Below are 20,179 nucleotides of genomic sequence, written 5' to 3'. Positions count from 1 at the left end.
GAAAGGGAAAGGGAAAGGGAAGGGAAGGAAAGGAAAGGAAAGGAAAGGAAAGGAAAGGAAAGGAAAGGAAAGGAAAGGAAAGGAAAGGAAAGGAAAGGAAAGGAAAGGAAAGGAAAGGAAAGGAAAGGAAAGGAAAGGAAAGGAAAGGAAAGGAAAGGAAAGGAAAGGAAAGGAAAGGAAAGGAAAGTTAAGTTACAGGCACTTGTCTATGCCTTATGACACTAGAACAAAATAATTAGAAAAAATGGTTTCTCCACACATTTAAATTTGCATACTGCTTTAAATTATTCACTGGGTTAATGTCTGCTTTCTCAGTATCTCCAGAACAATGAACTGTTTTCTCAAACTTACTGTTACAATAACAAAATTATTTAGGAATTACTTACTTTGTCTCTTAGTCTTGCCTTTGTCTAGTTCCTTCGAACTTGCTTCCCAGCAGCAGTACAAGGAATTCAAACTCTGCCTTGCAACACAGACATGTTCACTCAGAAACCACAGGAAAAACTTCTAAATTCAGCTTCTGCTTTCTGCAGTAGTCTCTTCCATTTGCTGTTGACAGCATTCATGCCACTGATCAATTAAATGACAAATGTCTAATGACTGGGTTTTCCTCAGTATAAATGTTAGAGATCCCAAATGGTGCGTGATGGGGATATGCTGCCCTTTCTTACATCCAAAGAGAACTCTTATATGTGCTTTCCTGGCAGCACTTTTGTTTTGAAGCATACACCATTGTCTGTGATACAAACATTGTGACCTTCAAATCCCTGAAATGCTTTGCAGTGCACTTTTAAAAGGCCTTGCTGTTGCAGGAGAGGTTTGGATCAGTTGTTCTGATCAATGCAACAACTAATATAATTTACCAAAAGTGCTTTTGATACTGCCAGAAACTCTGAAAATTAATCTGAACAGAGTGTCCCAGATGTGTTCAGGTTAGAAATGTCAAAGAGAAAGACTTAAATCCATCTGTTAAAATTTCTAGCAAGATTTGTCCAGCTGGTACTACTGTATCCAGGCAATGATGCAAATGAGGAACCACCTTATTTAGAAATGAAAACAATGCCATAGTCCCTACTCTACACAGGACCAGGAGTCAGTAAACCAACGATCATAAATAGCATCCTGAATAACTACTTTAGCAAATCTTTGAAGTACTAAAAACCTCAGCATTTCAAGAAGACATGATCCATTGCAGCTGGAAATGGAATGAGAACTGAGACCCAGTTTTCTACCCACTCACTGAGTGCACACCTAATGTTGTCTCTGGATTTTAGACTGGAACTTTTTTAAAACGCAAAATGTCCTACTAGTCCCTTAAAACAATTGCCGGTCTCTCTGAAAAAGATCAACATCCCTGCATTACACAAAGTTGCCTCTTATTTATTGCCTTCCTGGTCTTGATAACCATGAATTCTTGCCTCCACAGAAGTTCTTCTTTGAAAGGAAAGTTCAAGCATCTCAATACTATATGGATGCAAATTGCCTGGGGACTAAAGTGCTTTCTTAGGAAATGGGAACTTTATTCGTAGCTCCCTGGGTTACGGTCCTAATCACCCATGTCTACACCTGAATGGTGGGGTAGGAACAGAGAGGCAGTTACTGTGTCTTTTCTTCCCTCCCTATTAAAAGAGCAAGTTCAGAAATCAAACTTCTTAAGTGACTCAAACCCAGAGACATCATGTTCATGAATCTGGTTTGGTGCCAGTTGAAAGGTGAGTGATGATCTATGAGCAGCAACCCTTCCAGGAAAGCATAAGAGTGGAATTAAAGTCACCAGCATCAATGGCAGCATTTTCTGAAATGCACAGGGACCCTGTGATACCCGAATTGTTATGCACTTTTAGAGAGCTGGAAGCCTGCCTTTCATCTATGGGGCTGTTTTGGCCATCTAAGTCCTTTTATGAATCTGAGCCACAAATACCACCTTTAAAAAAGGTGATGGCTCCCTTTCTCCCAAATGTGTAGAAGATAAGTGCATTATGGTATTATCCAAAGGAACCACTGCCTTTGTTGGAGGACTTGTAAAATATCCTGTCCACATAAACAATATCTTCTAAGGCAAAACTTCGAGATGCTTTATATCCAACTATGAATCTTACCACTACATTTGTTCAAAGAAGTTAGAGGTTTTCTACTAATGTGGCTCTGATTGATAGTTATTTACAGGGCAAGCACATGCAGGATAAACAGACGCTCTGGAATTCTTCATTTTTTTTTTGGAAAACCTAATTGAGAATACAACACACACCAGTCTGGAGAAACAATTTACCAAGTATCTTCATGGATGTATAACTTCGCTCTTATTATTAAAACTAAGCCAATTTGTACACTGTAATATGTTCATATTTTTTTTTTCCAAAGGTAGGAAGAAAACAATTATCATCCGACTATAAAGACCTTTGAAAGCTAGAGCCTTAATAAGACAAAGGTAAACCCAAAATAAAACAACCATGCTCATTGTAAATGGAAGAAATAGAGGAAAGCATTGCATTTTCTTTTTGGTGGTATTTCCCAGGGTATCCTTGTTCGCACATTGTCCCTACATTTTTGTTATTCTATATTTTCAAGAATGAGAGAGGATTTGGGGCCATTGAGATTCTGATAAACATTATAATAATGTTTACTGTTCTAGTTCCATTTTAAGCTTTAAAAATGTTGGTTTGTGATTCACTTTCACAGGTTACAGATCTCCATGCAGTCTAAAATTGAACTCAAACTAAACCCACCTGGTTTGGTGCTTTTGTGCTCCACCATTCTCAAGCTCCTATCAGCCTCTTCATGACTTGGTTTGTCACTGTACGCCTGACAACTAGGAATTTTTGTGGGTTTTGTGGATGTAGTTATTCTTCAAATGCATTCCTATGCAAAGAACCTCAAACTAACACTGACTCTGCAGTGTACAGTGGACTAAATTAACTCTATTTAGCTTTACAGTGCTGTCAGTGTATTGTTCCACATGTTCCTGTTGAGAAATAGTTAATGTGGTTGTGGTCCCTTTAGTGCAGCCGGCCTCCAGGATCCAGCTCAGTTGCTACCCTGGGCTTCATTATTCACTTTGACTTGCACATTTTTCATACATACACACTCTCTGTTTTCCAGTGAGCCAAGAGCTTTTGCATTTATAAATCACTTTTGCTATTAGCTATCGCATCTAGAAAGCAGATTTACCTGAGAAAATACAATACAAGCAAAATACTTGTTAAGCATAGCAGAATAATATAACAGAATGGAAATCTGACAATTTCCAAAGTGTATATTTCTGTCTCATGACAGCTGTTATTGTTTTTATCTCCATTTCATTTAGGTTTCTTTTGTCTAATATTTATTCCTGTTTTAAAATTTTGTTTATTTCAATCATGTGTTATTTCAACCACTTTTTTTTGGCAATTGTGTTCAATGAGTATGCAATTTTCAGAAATTTATTACTTTTTCTTTAATCTCATTGAGGTTTTTCTCTATCCCTCCTCTACTATATTGCAAGCAAATTTGAACAAGCTAAAGACTATTCTTCCTGAAGGTTTCAAAAATCCTTTAAATAATCACATTGACCACAGAGAGTTCAGTCTTCATTTATGTAAGACTGGTTTCCAATGAAGACACTCTGATATATCATCTGGTAATCATTAAAAACTTGTTGGTTTGATCTCTACTGACTCTGGTTACCATTGAAATTATGGAATTTTACATGTCGTTATGTTATGGCATCTGAAATGCTCTGTTCCTCAAAATAAGGACATTAAAATATTTAATTTACAAATACAATTTTGGAAAAATGTCACCTTTTTAAATTATGTCCAAATAAGTAATCAGTGCTTCAGAGTTAATCTAAGACGAAGGACAAAACTGGATAATTTACCTTGAACTCCTGCATAATAGAGGTTCAAGGAACTACTTAAATCATTTCTGGAGAAAAATATCATCTATTTCCACAATGTCTCTTCCTTATGCAGAAAAATGACTGCAAAAAGGAGGCAAAAGCCAAGATAGGTCTTGCAGTTTTCCTCCTTACCAAAACTGAGCACGCATCTGTCTCCTTGTATTCCCTAAGAACTTTATTTTTTCGAACCAAAAATGTAGCTTTAATGCCTTCTTAACTTAATATCTTCCACTTTTCATAAAATAAAAGAAGGATGGCAATAAAGTATGCTATGTTGCTTCCAAGTATTGGATCTGCCTTGATGATCTCTCAAAAATATGCTAAACACACAGCTGTGTGTCACACACGTCCACTAACATAGCTGAACCTGATCTTAAGCGCTAACATCCTGCTGTGTCCCCTGTCCTTCCCATAATATTAATTTTTACCCTCTACCATTTACCCTTTTTAATCACCACCACAGTGTTAGCTCTCTTCCAATACCTTGAAATTTCTTCAGTCCTCAAAGATCTTTTGAAAACTCAGCAGGACAAATGCAAACACTGTTCAACTCACTCCTTTAGAAATCAGATTGGAAAATTAAGGCCATAGCCCACTCCCACAATCAAAGACAGTTTGGGGCTTTATTCCTGAAGAGTTGCATTAGACTCTAAATCCTCACTACATTTTAATTCTTCTGATTTCCCTCCACCTAGTTAAACTAGTATGTAAGTTTCAGGATGATCATAATTTTCCTCAGCCCATTTCGACAGATATTTTTCTGTGGCTGGAGGACATGACTGATGGCATTGTTTGCAGCTGGAAAATCAGGGTAGACATTGATTTTTAATGGCTTTTGTTACTTTAGCTCAAAATTTATAGCTCTAAGCAGTCACGATTCCTTCCTAATGTAGGTCTGCACAAACACACACACATACACTTACTGACTTCTCCCTCAGCCACTTTATAATGAATACACCTAGAAATGTCATATTGCTTTTCTCAGCTTCCTCTCAGAAAGATATTCCTTCCAATTTGAGTTATCACAATAGATCTCTAGATTGCCATGAGAAAGCTTAGTATGAAATCTCTAAGCAGATTAATTATAATATAAGCTGCATAGGTATAACATTTCTCCTTGCTTAAAAAGCCAACTATGATTTCAATATTCAGTGTTTCAATGATCTTACGCATTTATTGACAAAACCATGTATAAGTACATTACTGCTTAATGCATCCTTGTTTCTGCTTTGGAAATATAATAAAAATATGTATTTGTCAAGTATTTATTTTATAACTACATTTGCCAATGTTTTGCATAAACTGCTTATTCATATTACATTTCTCATTCTTAAATAAATATTGGATGGACAAGTAGTTAGTGCACATATTTTAGCATTTTTAAAAATTCAAGGGACATTTTAAGAATATAAAATTGCTCTTTTCCTTCCTAATTTTCCTAAACTTCTGTAAATTTTGCAATAATGTTAAGACCCTTGATATCAATGGAATAGGTACTTTCTCCTGTGTACTCTTTAAATAATAAAGAGTACAATAAGCAGGCTGCTAGACTACAGGTCGGGATATGTGTATTTTCATGCTACTTTTACAGCTGGCTTGCTTCTCTGGGCTTTGAATTTCCCCATAATGAGAGATGATAAAAAACACTAGATACTTTAGCATCATCATCACCACAGTTAGGAGCAATATTTTCACTTAAAAGTACTTAGAACTTTCACAGTGAAAGTATCCTACCAGGACCTTTCTTCTGTTCTGCAGGGGAGGTATAGAAAATGTGTATTGTGCTCCAAGTGCAACCCGTTAAACTCTGCAAAATTAAAAACCACTCAAAAAATAAATTATTAATCGAATTCAGTCAAAATTCATATATCACATTAAGCTGCATAAGGTGACTTTCAAGCCATGCTTGAGACTCACCAGCTAGGTCAAATTCTTAGGGCAAAGCAGTGTCTTGCAATATAAAACATGCATGAGCAGCATACAATTGCTTTTCAACTACTTAAGGCTTCAGGTACCTGAAGTTACCTTCCCCGTTTGATATTTAGTTGCAGTTTTAAACACAGGGACAAATTTGAGAGGAAATGGTCTATATCCTATAATTCCAAAGAACTTCTACGTACTACAAAATGGGTCATTGTTCCTGCAAAACTACTCTGCAAAAAAGTATATCAGACCAATTCTCGACCCTCTTTTGACGAGATTTTCTTCCCTTCATAGAGTCAGAGAGAAGTTGGATAGTAGTTATAAGTGGAAGATAAATGATCTTCTGAGCACTTCAAATAGAACTGCATAAGAACAGAAAACAACTGTGATGCTGCATCCAAAAAACAAATTAGAAATTTTTATTGTGATACTGTGTTTTTTTTTGTTAGGATGCACAGCTATGTCAGTTGTGGATTTCAGCCTGGGTAAACGATCAGATTATTTCCTCCTTTATTTTTCTCCCTTATTTCTTTCCGTCTTTGCAATACTATTTCTCACTGAAGTGACATGCTGTTTTCTCAAGGTTATGTGGCCCTCATTTATGCATTACAATTGATTCCAAATTAATAATAAAAATGAAAGGCAATTTTCTGCGAAGCAAAACGTTGCTTTTCCTGAAGAGACAAATGCAGTACATCAAACATGCCTTTTAAGAAGTCCTGCCTTGAAAATGACCATCTTTGCTGCAAGATGATTGCTATCGTCTCCAGAGTGATTCATTTTTTGCCAGTAAATTGATTGCCAGTAAATTCATCATTCTAATTTATTTAAATGTACATATCATTTTTAATCTACATATTATTTGCCAATGCCAGTTGCAAAACTCGGTGAAAACCAAGTCAAATCACTGCTTTGTAGCTCTTTAGTTTGTATTTTATTTATTTATTTATTTTATGCCTTCTCAATCTTTCTGCAAGAAGATTCCTATCTACTTTCTTGGAAAAGTCAGCATCTCAGACACACATACTCCTTTTTAGTGTATATGTACCTTCCTATTAGTGCTCCAAAGGCTTTGATTCAGAAATGGTATGTTTATTTGGAAGTCACACTTCTGCACTGAGAGCTCTGCTCACTCTCTTCAGTGTCTAGCGCTGTTTGATTTAAAGTAGCGCAGGGTGGGACACTTCAGATTTGCTTGGGTGATAATACTTAGATTGATTTCTGCTAGTAGGCTTTTTTATTTTTTGGAATAGCAGAACTGTGTGGAGAACAATACCCATCTGTTTGCTCTTCCTGAAAACAGAGATGCTCTCCGAGCACTAAGAACACACATAAATCTGTGCTGAATTCTCAAATCAATAAAGGATTTGTTCCTGCAAAATAGTTTCCAGGCAAAATTGTTGTCTACAACATCAGAAATTCTAAGCTGATGGTAAAAGGTCCTCTTCTCTGCACAAGCCTAGAGGACTAGGATACAGGTCCAAAAGGCTGACCTCTTTCACTGCGCAAACTTTTCTTTTATTAGACCAAGGTTATTTATTGCAAATAGATATTCACAGAATCACAGAATCACAGAATCACAGAATGTCAGGGATTGGAAGGGAACTAGAAAGCTCATCCAGTCCAATCCCCCTGCCAGAGCAGGAACACCCAGATGAGGTTACACAGGAAGGTGTCCAGGTGGGTTTGAATGTCTGCAGAGTAGGAGACTCCACAACCTCCCTGGGCAGCCTGTTCCAGTGTCTGTCACCTGCACTAAGAAGAAGTTTCTTCTACAATTTAAGTGGAACCTCCTGTGTTCCAGTTTGCACCCATTGCCCCTTGTCCTATCATTGGTTGTCACTGAGAAGAGCCTGACTCCATCCTCCTGACACTCACCCATTACATATTTACAAACATTAATGCGGTCACCCCTCAGTCTCCTCTTCCCCAAGCTAAAGAGCCCCAGCTCCCTCAGCCTTTCCTCACACGGGAGGTGCTCCACTCCCTTCAGCATCTTGGTTGCCCTGCGCTGGACTCTCTCCAGCAGCTCCCTGTCCTTCTGGAACTGAGGGGCCACAACTGGACACAGTATTCCTTTCAGAAACTGCAATATTCTGTAAGGTTAACTCTGCAAAAATTTCAGCTAACCACTGTGATTTGCACCTACCCAGGGAGTTTCACTCTGCCTGTATGATCCTGTTGCCCTGGGATGCCATGAGACACCGTGTGATGTTTTCTGCTCTCCTTTCATTACCACGGCAGCTTCACACCCAGCCAGCTGCAGACGTTCACTTTCCAAACACTAAACCTGAGCTTGGACTTCATCAGCTGAAGATAATAGAGTAAATAAGATGAAAAGCCATGTCCAAAAGAGCTACATCTAGAGTAATTTTAACGTAAAGCCGTAAATAACACAAAAAGGCAGGAGAATTACTCACTGCAAGCTATCTGGTGAGAGTGAGTGAGTTAGGAAATGACAGGAAGGCAATAAATGAGTGAGATTACCTGAAAAATAAAATGTCAATATAATAATAATTTAAAAGAAACACCAGCAGATGCTGCCTATAGGCAGCTATGATTTGCATGAAATTACTTTTCATGTACAGGTAACTCAAGTTCTCAGTGATCTTGGCAAAGTTAAAGGAATAACTTTAAAGTAGAGATGAATCTAAATAATTCCTTTTCCTGTACTCACGTGGGCAGGTTTTGAACTCTTAAATAAATGCTGCTTAACTTTTCAACTTTTCTTCATTTTTGATATGGAATACGCATCATTACTACTGGGGAATTTTTTTCTGCAGTTGATTTTTTATTCATTTCTATCACTTTCAGAGTACTTTCTAGCACTGTGTTAATTCCTTCTTTCTGGTGTCTGTCTTTTCTATAGACATGCTCTCCATGATCAAATTCCCTGTGACTTTTCAATGCAGAGTGTTTAAGTGACTTCAGGCTTGCGATTCAATATGTTGGAGTATGAAATTTCTTTTCCTCCTTTGGGAACAAAAAGTCTCAATGTGTCGAGTGACTCTTATTAAATTTAAAAAAATACATCAAACAATCTCCAATTTTCTTCTTCTGCTTGAGCATTCTTCAAAGATTCAAATTATTTTGAGAATGCTAAAATACCACTGTGAGCTTTCAGAATAGAATATTCAATTATTTAAAATTTCTTATGAAACAGGCAAACTCTCATAATCTTCCTGGACCTGAGGACTCATTGAAACAAATTATGAACATCTCTGAAGAAATACTCACAAGCCACTATGTGAATTACTAAAGCCATTAAATATGCAGACATTCAAAAATAAACATACAAATGAATAAAAGCCTAATTCATAGTAATAAAAATATTCTTTTCCTTGGAAAGCTTGAATCATCCAACCTAAATCAAAATATGCACTTTCTCTCTGAAATAAAGAGCTAGCACACACGCATGGTGGGGAGAATCATTCACTGAGATAATGCCCTCACAGGAGCTTAAATGGCATCGTGGTGATAAATCCAAGGAAATACACTATTCTGATTTAACTGAGCTAGCATCCATGTTACGTTTTTCAGATACTTAGATTTAAAAGCAAGATTCTAAGATGACAATATGAAAATACAAATTTCTTTGATAGGGACCCAGAGGGAGCTAAATGTATAGTATTATTTCAGCTGTTTTTCCTAATCACAATGTAGCTATAAGCTGTAACAGTTAACATATTTTTTTCTAGTCACTCATAGCCTTTTCCCCCTCCTTTGTCTTCCCTTTTGTGGCCTTGCGGATTTTCTGTTGTGACTATTGGGATGAGAACTGCTGTCACTGCTACCTGAAAGGACGTTGGAGCATGGAGGGGGTTGGTCTCTTCTCCGAAATAACAAATGAGAGGACAAGAGGAAATGACCTCAGGTTGTGCCAGGGCAGGTTCAGATTGGATATTAGGAAAACTCTTCATAGAGAGGATTGTGAAGCACTGGAACAGGCTGCCCAGGGAAGTGGTGGAGTCACCATCCATGGAGGGGTTTAAAAGGCATTTAGACGAGGTTCTTAGGGACATGGTTTAGTGCTTGACTAAGGTTATGGTTGGACTCAATGATCCTGAAGGCCTCTTCCAACCAAAATAATTCTATGATTCTATGAAAGGATGCAGCCTCTGTACAGCTGTAGCAATGATGAAATGTAGGACAAACCTTCCTTATAAACAGAGACTCAATGGAAAGCCATGTATTTTCTAGCACTTGCCCTGGAGAACTCAAATTCTTCCAGCAGTGCATACTTTGAAGCAGTAAATATCACCCTTATTCAGAGAGGATATTAAATGGATTAGTCCTCCCAGTCCTGTCACTGCTTTTGGAAAAACTGTGGCCAACTCACCAGTTCTGCTTCACTGCACTCCCAACCTGCAGCAATGTAATTGTTAACAGCAGTAACAATAAATAAAAGTATTTTGCTCATATATCTAAGAGGGATACAATACTAACAGCTACTCCTTCACTTCTCTAGCCAATAGTCTTCAGTAGGACAGTTTCATGGGTTTGTTGAGTTTCCAGTCACTGAATGTGGGGAATGACAGGTAACAAAACCTGGCAGGAGCTTCTGTCCCTCAAAAGGTACAGCCCTTCCTCTCCCGGCTTTTCTGCCTTTCCATGCACACTCGACTGGCACGTTTTGTACCTTTGCCAAGCACAGGTGGGACAGGCCCCCACAAGACACGCACAGCTCTAGAACCAGGAATAGTTTCAGAATAATGACTCTCTGACAGAATAAGAACAAAGAACAAAGTTTTCCAGTGATTAGTTATATTTTGAGTGCCAAATTAGGGCTGCTCTGAGGTAACAAAGTCACATGCTTTGGGTGAGTAATGTTGTAAAAAAATCAGGCTGTTCCAAGGAATCTTAATTTAGGTCATTGAACTAAAGCAACCAAATTCTGCAGTTGCTTTGGAAAATGTTGACCTGGTATTTCAGTGTCACGTTACCAGGACTGCACACCAGGCTCCTTCAGCTCCTTTCATCATCTCACTCCTGCACAACCTAAGGTCAAAGCAAAGTCTGGTAAGGCACAAGAGATGACAGGAGAACACAGACCTTGCTTAAATCTTTGCATCCAGAGGCCAGAGAGTCTGTTCTCTCCAGCACTTACAAACCTATCTGAAGGTGAACAACAGTCACTATCACAACCGCCTATCAGTCGCATAATCTTTTTTTAACTCTAAGCTAAGCCGCAATTGCAAATAGAAAACATAAGAGAAAATCCTGTGCTGTATTTTCAAGGAACTTTTTCAATTTCTTTCTTTTTTTTTTCATTTTACAGAACTTTGTGTTACACATACACAGAGAGATACACTGAAAAAACTCTGAATGGATACCCAAGAGATCAGTTTTCAAATTGTCTGCATAGCAATAAAAATTATGCGTTTCACATTTTCTGTTTGCTGATAACTCAGCTCCATACAGAGATAATTCTGCCTCGTCTTGTAGGCAGAATGTCCTAGCCTCTTCCAGGAAAAAAATACTGTGCGTGAACATTATTGCAATAAACACCCATAGGTCACTATCCTACTGTAAACCTGACACAAACTAGTTAAGAAGAAGGATCCTGCCTTTGAATTATAATCTATTTCAGTCTGAGGCTGCAGAAATAACTACTGCTTCCTCTCACTTGGGAAGCAGGCAGAGCCTAGAAAAGAAGAACTGTAGTAAAGGGCACCCAGTCAGAAAGCTCTCAGCAGCGAGGAAAACATCCACAGCTCTGCAGAAATAAACCCTCAGAGAGCAACACTGCATTTGGAGGAGCACTGAGGGACACTCACTTTAAAAGATTTACTGTCTCCGGTTGGAAGATGTCAGACCACTCCACCGAGGCTGTTGATGGTTGGATATTGATTTGTGCGCTCTGGGTTTTCAGAAGGTGTGTGTCTACAGCATAAGCTTTTAAACTTTGCAAATACCTTTTTCCTAGTGGCCATTTCTTGACCAATGCTTTTCACTCTGTTGTTTCTGAACCACATAAGGGAGGACTTCCCTGGCACTGCATTGTCTTCAAGTCTCATTCCTGAGAAGTCAAAGCATACTGACGCATGAACAACTGGTATCTAACACCTTAAAAAAAGGCAGAAAGCAGACATGCTGCCGACTATTAGTGAAAACCTTCTTTCCCAGATACACAAGTAGTGATCTCTGCCACAAGTTGGATAGATATAAAAAGTAAGACACTGAGTTGAATTAAAATCCTTGTGTCATTGAATACAGTCTAATTCCTCCTGCTCTTCAGCATTCAGTGGAATGCACAACTTTATATTTTTGCAAATTTCTGCATTTTCACAAAAGAAATTAGTGATGAAATCAGCATAATAAATAGTGCAGTAGTAATTATCTCTTAGGTTTATAAGGTACCAAAGTAAAAAAAAAAAAAAAGCCCAGGGCTGAAATAAATTCCTTACTCTACCAAAATGTACGAGGTTTGCTTTTTCACTATTCCCTCAGGATTTTTAAATTTTACCCTTTAAGTTTACTTAGGATTACAGTTTTAACCTTTCTAGCTGAGATTTGAACAGACACTTGAATTTTGTGGAAGTGTGGAAATCCAGCGTTCTAATATCAAACTGAAAAAGTTAAATCTCCTGGAACTTGGTGTCACTGAAGTATCAAGTCAAAGGAAAAGAGAGACAGCAGGTTTTCAGTCTCTCCCCTGAACAGAGCACGTTGTGGTTGGAGGATAACATTTATCAGAGTTATCACAGCAGATGCCCAGATGATAAGCCATTATCAAGAATTTACTCTTTTGGAATATCTTTAAACTGTTTTTCTAAGGAAATAATGATGCTATATAAGCATCCATGCCCACCTCTCCCTCAGCATTATTAATCTCAATTGCCAGTTACAATCAAATCTGAAAAAGAGAGGAGGAAACAAAGCTGTAAGTTCCTAAAAACTTTGTAAAACAATGTGGTTCATTAAAAACAGGGACATTCTGCAGTGTAACCTGAATTGTTATCATAGGACAGAGAATCCACAGGAGTATAAAAGAAGAAGAAGCAGAGACACTTCATGCATATCTCAACGTCAGGAAAATTCTGTCATATCTTGACCTGTTCAGATATCAAGGTCAGTTAGTCTCATGACGCCAATGCACTGGGAACTAAATGTTTTTAGTTCCAGTGTTGAGAGAATATAATTTTTCCAAACAGTCTATTCCACAAAACGTAACATAATTTAACTTTTACACAGATAAAGAATGAAAATATGTGCTGAAGCATCAAAAGATTATATGAAAACAGGTTTATTAATCCTAACTGCCCTCTTTTCTCTAACATCTAAAGAATAGGGAAGGTTAGATGAGTAAATAGAACTGAGATCTGAACTCAGACCTGGAACTCAGCATGAATCCAACATGAATTATTAAGTGACCCACTGCCTTTACTCTTCTTCAAGATAACCATTGATATTGGTTGATATACTGTCAATTACTATCAAAACCCTCTCTTCAGCATGTGTCTCCAAACACAGTGCTGTACCAAGGAGTCAATCACTTAAAACTTTGTTCCAGCTTAGAGCACTAGGCTAGGCTTTGTCACATAGTCTATTCAGTCATCTCTTAAACTGACCACTGATTTACAAGTGCCAATTGGTCTCTTGACAATGGTGGATACATTTTTCACACCCTGCAGCAGTGAAAGACTAACATCACTGCACTAATATGAGCCATTTATGTAGAATTTCCTTTTTATGGTATCTTTAATATTCAAGCTAGAGAAAGCTAATGGCTTATTTTAAGAAATTTTGTGTAAGTGTCCATTTGGGTATTGTAGTTTATTACAAATTTCCAGGTCTCAGTCTACACCTGGATCTGCATTTTATGCCTGTAAGTTAGCAGAGAAACTCACACATTCTCTGAAGCAGGAAAAAAAGAGAGAGAGAGAGGAGAATTTGTTTGATTTCTCTTAACTATGCAATTGTGTTACTCAAGTAGGCTCTGCAAGGCCTCTAAATATGGAACACTTATTTAACAGTGATCCTCTTGGGCTCAGGGACTGGTGATGGTACCTGTCTAGTGGTTGGCACGACTCAAGAAGAGAAGAGGGATAAGAACATGCCACTAAAGAGGGAGCTGACAGAGGCGTACCGGCAACTTCCTTAACCCCTGGAACAGCACCAGTTACAGCTTTAAGGTGGATCTGCCTCAAATTCATCATCTTTGTGAGCTCCCACAGAAGCCATTTAAGCTTCAAACCCCAAGCCTCATGAAACTAGAACCCAACATTTTAAATGGAAACAACTGAACAACATAATGACATATAGCAAAAATACAAAAGCTTTCTGTACAAGCCCCCTGTATCATTGCAGCCGTTTCTTGGTATGTGAGCTGTCTCTTGGGCAGCCCAGGGATGCTCAGCAAGCTCTGCACTGTCCATCCCCCTGGTCCCTCAGCAGGCTTTTCTTTTGGCATTTTTGAGACCTTGCTGATGTGCTCCCCAGCTCCACACGGGATGTATTCTGCCAACATGCACACCGTGGTCCTGTGTTACCCAAAGGGATGTAGCCATCTCTTCATCCTGGGGCAAGGATCAAACCTAAGCCAGTAACTCTCATCAGAAATACATCCCACAAATTTATGTCACCTGTGGATGAAGGTGACCTCCTACAACTAAATTAATGGTGACCTTGCCAAGTCTATAGAGACTGGAAGATGCTCTAAAGTATTCAATCCTTTACCACCTTCCCTTTCATTCTGCTATTTAAAGAAAAAAAAAAACAGCAGTGCAAAAGCCCTAATACATATTCAACCAATTTATCTTCTCTGTTGTAAAATCCTTTGAATTATATTGAGCATTTCAAAATGTGGATAAATGTCATGAAGAAAATATCTGATTGTTTTGGGGATGCAGAATTGTGTAACTTGGATAACTGGACTAAAATGGAAAGTTTATTACCAACTGTTTGATATGAGCAAACTACATTTTTATCTCTCAATAGCAGCAACCTTAATACATTTTGCAGTTTTGCCATTAAATACAGAGAGATGATTTTCCATCTAATTTCTAAAAGCAGTTTTGTGGAAGAAAACGGGTAATCAACATGGAGAAAGTCTTTCTTCTGAAAATGCTTTTAGTCTAACATAAATGACAGCTATTTAAAGGCAATCACTTGTGTTTTATATCTCACACAAAAACCAGCAGACACAGTACCCTGCCTTTGAGACAAAACACTGATACATGTGACAGAACATTTCAAGCAGTAATAATCAGAAGCCACAGATTCAGCAGCATCTAGAAAAAATCTGAAATATCCTCCATTAAAATCTGTAGCTGTTTTTGCTATTGTGGGACAGTCTTTAACTGATATTATGTGGTATTATATGATGAATAACTAAATATTTGCATCAGACAGGTACAGGAGACGCAAATCACATTTGTTCTACAGTATGTACACTGATAACTTACACATCTATTAAAAATAAAGTGGTTTTCAAAATATCACCCAGGAGGCATATGTTCTGTTCAATGACCTTTGGAAACTCTAGTCCAATGAATAACTAGTGATGCACAAATCAGTTGAGAGACAGTAGATAAAAAGTGCTCATAACCTTATATGTTATCTGTTATGAGGATGGCTATGGTAAAAAGATATATTGCTCTTTCATAACTTGCCTGAGAGAACAAATCGATGAGAACATAAACTTCTACCCCTTTAAGTTGAATGGTTATGAAATTCATTATCTTGGACAATTAAAAATATAACATGCAGAAAAAGTGCAATGAATTGTATAATCTAAGTATCTAATTGAATGGTAGTTTGCTACCTTACAGGCATTTGTTCACATGGCATCAGTCACATCTTGGTAAATCTGACCTTGCATTCAAACATTTTCTGTAGAAAGAAGCCTAATGGTGTCTGCTTCAAGATTATAAATCTTCATATTACCAGGATGTTGGTAGAATATTGAAGGAATTCACCAATGATATCAGAAATCTTTGTAAGCAGTAAATCATAGAATCATAGAATCATTTTGGTTGCAAGAGACCTTTAAGATCATTGGGTCCAATCATAACCTAACTCTAGCACTAAACCATGTCCCTAAGAACTTCATCTATGTGTCTTTTAAACTCTTATAGGGATGGCGACTCCACCAAAGCTCTGGGCAGCCTGTTCCAATGCCCGACAACCCTTTCTGGGAAGAATTTTTTCCTAATATCCAATCTAAACCTTCCTGGCACAACTTGAGGCCATTTCCTCTTGTTCTCTTACTTGTTACTTGGGAAAAGAGACCAACACCATCCATGCTACAACCTCCTTTAAGTTACTTGTAGAAAGTAAATATATGATATATGACAAAGCTTGGACTTTCTTTCTCACACAATATGTGGTCACTCTAGTCTTGAATTTGTGACAAGGAAAGTCCGCAGTCTAAAGAAAACACTTAAGTAACAAAAAAACAAGGAAAACACAGTGAACCAGGCGTTATGATGCAGCATAAATTTTAAACCTTTCTTTTTTTAATTTTTGGTGCTACTTTTAAACCACACTACCAACAAAGCATTCACTGCCAGCCCTGGTTATAGCTCACATAATTAAGACTTGCATAAATGTATCCTTTACACATAGATATGGCCTACAGCTTTTATATAGTCACTCGAGAGTTAAAAACACTTTTGCAATTTTTGTTTTATAGCAAAAGACTACATGTCTTATATTACCATGCACACATGCAAGAAAATCAAGGAGGTTGAAAAAGATCTCACAATGCCAGTTTACAAGTAAAAGGGAGTTACCAAGTCACACAGGCTCTTCTCAATAATCAAACACCCAGTTGAACACTGACATAGTTATGGGGAAGAAAAGTATTCTGGACACTACTCCGCAAGTGGCTACACCCAAAATTTCTTAAAAACATGGAAGGCTTATCCTGTTGTATAACTCACATTTTCATAGTTAAGAATATTGCACATCTTTAGCCAAATATTAATAATTTTATTCTCAACCACTTTTCATTTAATAAGAAATTGTTTGTTTGTTTGTTTGTTTGTTTTATTTTACAGTTTAGATTTTTTCCTGCTACAGAAGGATAAATTATACTTACCCTCTCCAGAGTAATTTCTTCAAATTCATATTCGATTTCTGTTCCATTAACCTAAAGAAAATAAAATCAGAAAGTTACTCAAATGCACAGGCAAGGTAATTTGTTAGGGATACTGTACACATGTTCCAGTATTACCAGTTTACTGAAGCACATTTTTCAACATATAAGTGAGGCTATCTTAATTATACCTACTTAGTTCCTCTTTGTCTTGCACGGCATGTAATTAAGCCTATAAACTTGAGAACAATAAAACACTGAAATAATGGATAACCAAGTCATCTACACAATATGACTGATATTTGGTATGGTTTGTTCAAGGCCTTTGTGCAAATGTTTAAATAGTTTCCAAGGTAAAAGTTTCATGTCAAAAATAGAAGACTTGTTGCTAAAAATTATTCTCACATGTGGAAGAAAGATTAATTATTCATTGCATTACGAGCTCCAATTTACTTTGCAATATAAAATGAGACAGAAAATTCAGCGTACTTATGTAAAAATCACTCACTGATACATATAGTGAAATACATCTTGTTTACTATATTAACCCAGGGCAAGAACATGACAGAAGACCTTTTGCAATAGGCAGCTGAATGGCAAAAAGGCACAGAATGTTAATGCAATTCATACACTGAGTTTCAGTGTCAAAATAAATTAAGCTACAAAATGTAGAGCACCAAAATGGATTTTGCTGGACAAAAAAAATCTATCAGTGGAAGACGACACTGATTTAAGCAGCATTCTGAAACCTTGTTACAGTCTGACATGGATTTTTTCTGTCCTCCTAGGCACCTCACTTAACATCCCTTTCTTAGTTTCTTCATTTCTTAAAATGTGTAGACTGCTATTTTTAGAAAGCTGCAAAAGCTAACTATATTACAAGTAAACTGTGTAGCAATGAAAATACTTCCATTACTAAAAGTCTCTGAAGAATTTCAAAGTGTCCCTTAACTACAGACACTCAGCATTTTATTTTTTTTTATTTGGGCAGAAAATATTAATTAATAAAAATAAAAGTTTATGCCAGTCAGTCAGGCTGTTTTTGCGATGATAGGATATTTCCTGGAAAATAGTTTTACTTTAGTGTTTTACTTAATTTACGTTGAAGTGAAGCATTAGGATTGACCTCATATTGGAGGAACACGTTATATGTCAGAACAAGACCATTTATTACTCTTCCCCACTCCCAGCTGCTAATTTTCTATATTAGTTTCCTAACTGCAATCAGAAAATATTGTATGCAAATCATTCTTTATCTAGCTGGGCACCTTTCAAACGTAATTAGGTACTTCTTTTGTGAATATTATAACTAGGTACATGTATCTACCAAACAAAACCTTCCTATACAAGCCACTAACTATTTAATTTGTCTGCAATTCAAGATCTCATAAAGCGTGAAATCAGTAATAGAAATACAATCCCCAGAATTCATGTTGAAAAGGAAAGAGAGGTAGAAGTCCAAGCAAATAACCCATGCATAAAAATGAAATTAAAACACATCATCAATTAATAAAATATTTAATACATACATAATATTTGTATTTTTACATTACTACAATCTGATAATCACATTACACTATATTAAAAACAGAGATGAAGAAAAAAAATACTATAGGATATTTTCCCATTTTATGTTATTTTAATGCTTTCTGCATAGACTCTTTTATTAATGTAAGTAACTTACTAGGTATGAACAGCTTTATAGCTATTCCATTTTTTATCCTTTCTTGTCTAATGATAATGAAATCAAAGCTATCTATATGTGTCTGTTTCATGAACTTCTCTTTTATCTTAGCCTGGTGGATAGCTCTGATCTATGTGTTCAATTCCTCAGCCTTGCTCTATAAAGCTGTCTTTGCTTCACTGCTTATAATCACTTTTCCTTTGCATTAAAAACTCATTAGTGCAGCAAAATGGGAAAAAGAGGGACATGAGAAGTGAGCAACCTCTGCATAAAAATGAAAGGAGGAAACACAGGCTGAATACTCAATTTGTATTTGCACACAAACAATATCTTGATCACGATCATCTGAGGGGTTTCTTTCATCATCCACAGTCACCATTCCAAAAAGGTCTTCATTTAAAACTGCCATTAACCACAGCAGAGATCCATTATCAGGTTCTATAGCAGGTGGGAGGATATGAACCAAAAGCCTGATCTTGATCCAACTCCTTTTGCGATTTAACTCTATATACCTACACAGGCAGTGTTCACTGCCCTGTTTTTCTTTCCGGTTGCTCAAAAGAGCAGTGCAGTTATTTCGTAAAGGATCTAATAAGAGATTGCATCTACCTGAGGCAGGTGGAATGATGATGTATGCACTGCCATTCATTGCTAGCAACATTTTATTACATATTTAGACTCTCTGGCTGTGCCTACACTGCTAAATTAAAGTCAATTTTCAGCCAAGTCTCAGTGCTCAAGGCTGTTTCTGTCTGAAGCCTGCTGGAAACAAATAGCCAGGGAGTGAGCCAACAGTTAAGCAGGAGAATCATGGCTCCAGTGCTGGAACTGGCTTGTCGGTCCTCTCATTTAGCAGCACACGAACATACTCTCTGTTTTTGTCCATTTTAACTTGACGGTCTCCAGCCTGACAAAGCACCTAAACAAGCTTTCTGATTCTGCAATTTCTATTTCTTGCAAGCACTGGGAACCTGTTCTTACATATCTTTTAACAGAGTTTCCTGAATTCTGCTTTCATATCAGATTGAAGCAAGAACACACAGCAAAATTTACTACGTCCTGCGTGATTTTAGATAACTATGAAAAATTCTGAACATTTTTGTATGGTTTTCTCTTCTTCACGGTCAAAGAAATCATCAGCATTTCCAATTCAGTTTGGGAATATTCTTCCCCATCTTTCAGGAGTGCAAGATTGACACAACAGATAGCTTTAATCTCAAGAAATTTTGATATTTATAATGCTGAAATGGGAGAATCATAGAATCATAGAATTGTTTGGGTTGAAAAGGATCTCCAAAGCTCATCCAGTCCAACCCCCGCCATGAGCAGGGACATCTTCACCCAGATCAGGTTGCTCAAATCCCCATCCAGCCTGGCCTGGGATGTCTCCAGGAATGTCTCCGCCACATCTCTGGGCAACCTGGGCCAGGGTTTCACCTCCCTCATTGTAGAAAATTTCTTCCTCATGTCTAGAGGTTGTCATCTAGCTCTCTTTATACTCAGTGAAAAGAAACTGCCATCCAGCGAGACCTGGACAGGCTGGAGAGTTGGGCAGGGGAAAAATTTAATGCAATATAACAACGGCAAGCGTAGGGTCTTGCATCTGGGCAGGAACAACCCCGGGTTCCAGTATAAGTTGGGGAACGACCTATTA

At 37.4% G+C, this 20,179-nt stretch overlaps 1 protein-coding gene and 1 long non-coding RNA gene across 32 annotated transcripts in view; one reads left to right on the top strand and one right to left on the bottom strand.

Annotated features, from left to right (window-relative positions):
• Window positions 1–20,179, bottom strand: part of DLG2 (discs large MAGUK scaffold protein 2) — a 1,055,145-nt gene that overhangs the window by 384,183 nt on the left and 650,783 nt on the right. For all 31 annotated transcript variants that reach the window (XM_065049757.1, XM_065049758.1, XM_065049759.1 and 28 more), the window contains one exon: window positions 16,845–16,895. In XM_065049757.1, coding sequence (XP_064905829.1) covers window positions 16,845–16,895 — 51 coding nt within the window. The remainder of the gene's footprint in view (window positions 1–16,844; window positions 16,896–20,179) is intronic.
• Window positions 1–20,179, top strand: part of LOC110364928 (uncharacterized) — a 66,218-nt gene that overhangs the window by 40,149 nt on the left and 5,890 nt on the right. The window lies entirely within an intron of this gene.

The sequence above is a fragment of the Columba livia genome, chromosome 1 (genome assembly GCF_036013475.1).
Source record: "Columba livia isolate bColLiv1 breed racing homer chromosome 1, bColLiv1.pat.W.v2, whole genome shotgun sequence".
NCBI lineage: Eukaryota > Metazoa > Chordata > Aves > Columbiformes > Columbidae > Columba > Columba livia.
The sequence above is the reverse complement of the archived record's forward strand: the minus strand, read 5'-3'. Positions and strand labels throughout refer to the sequence as shown.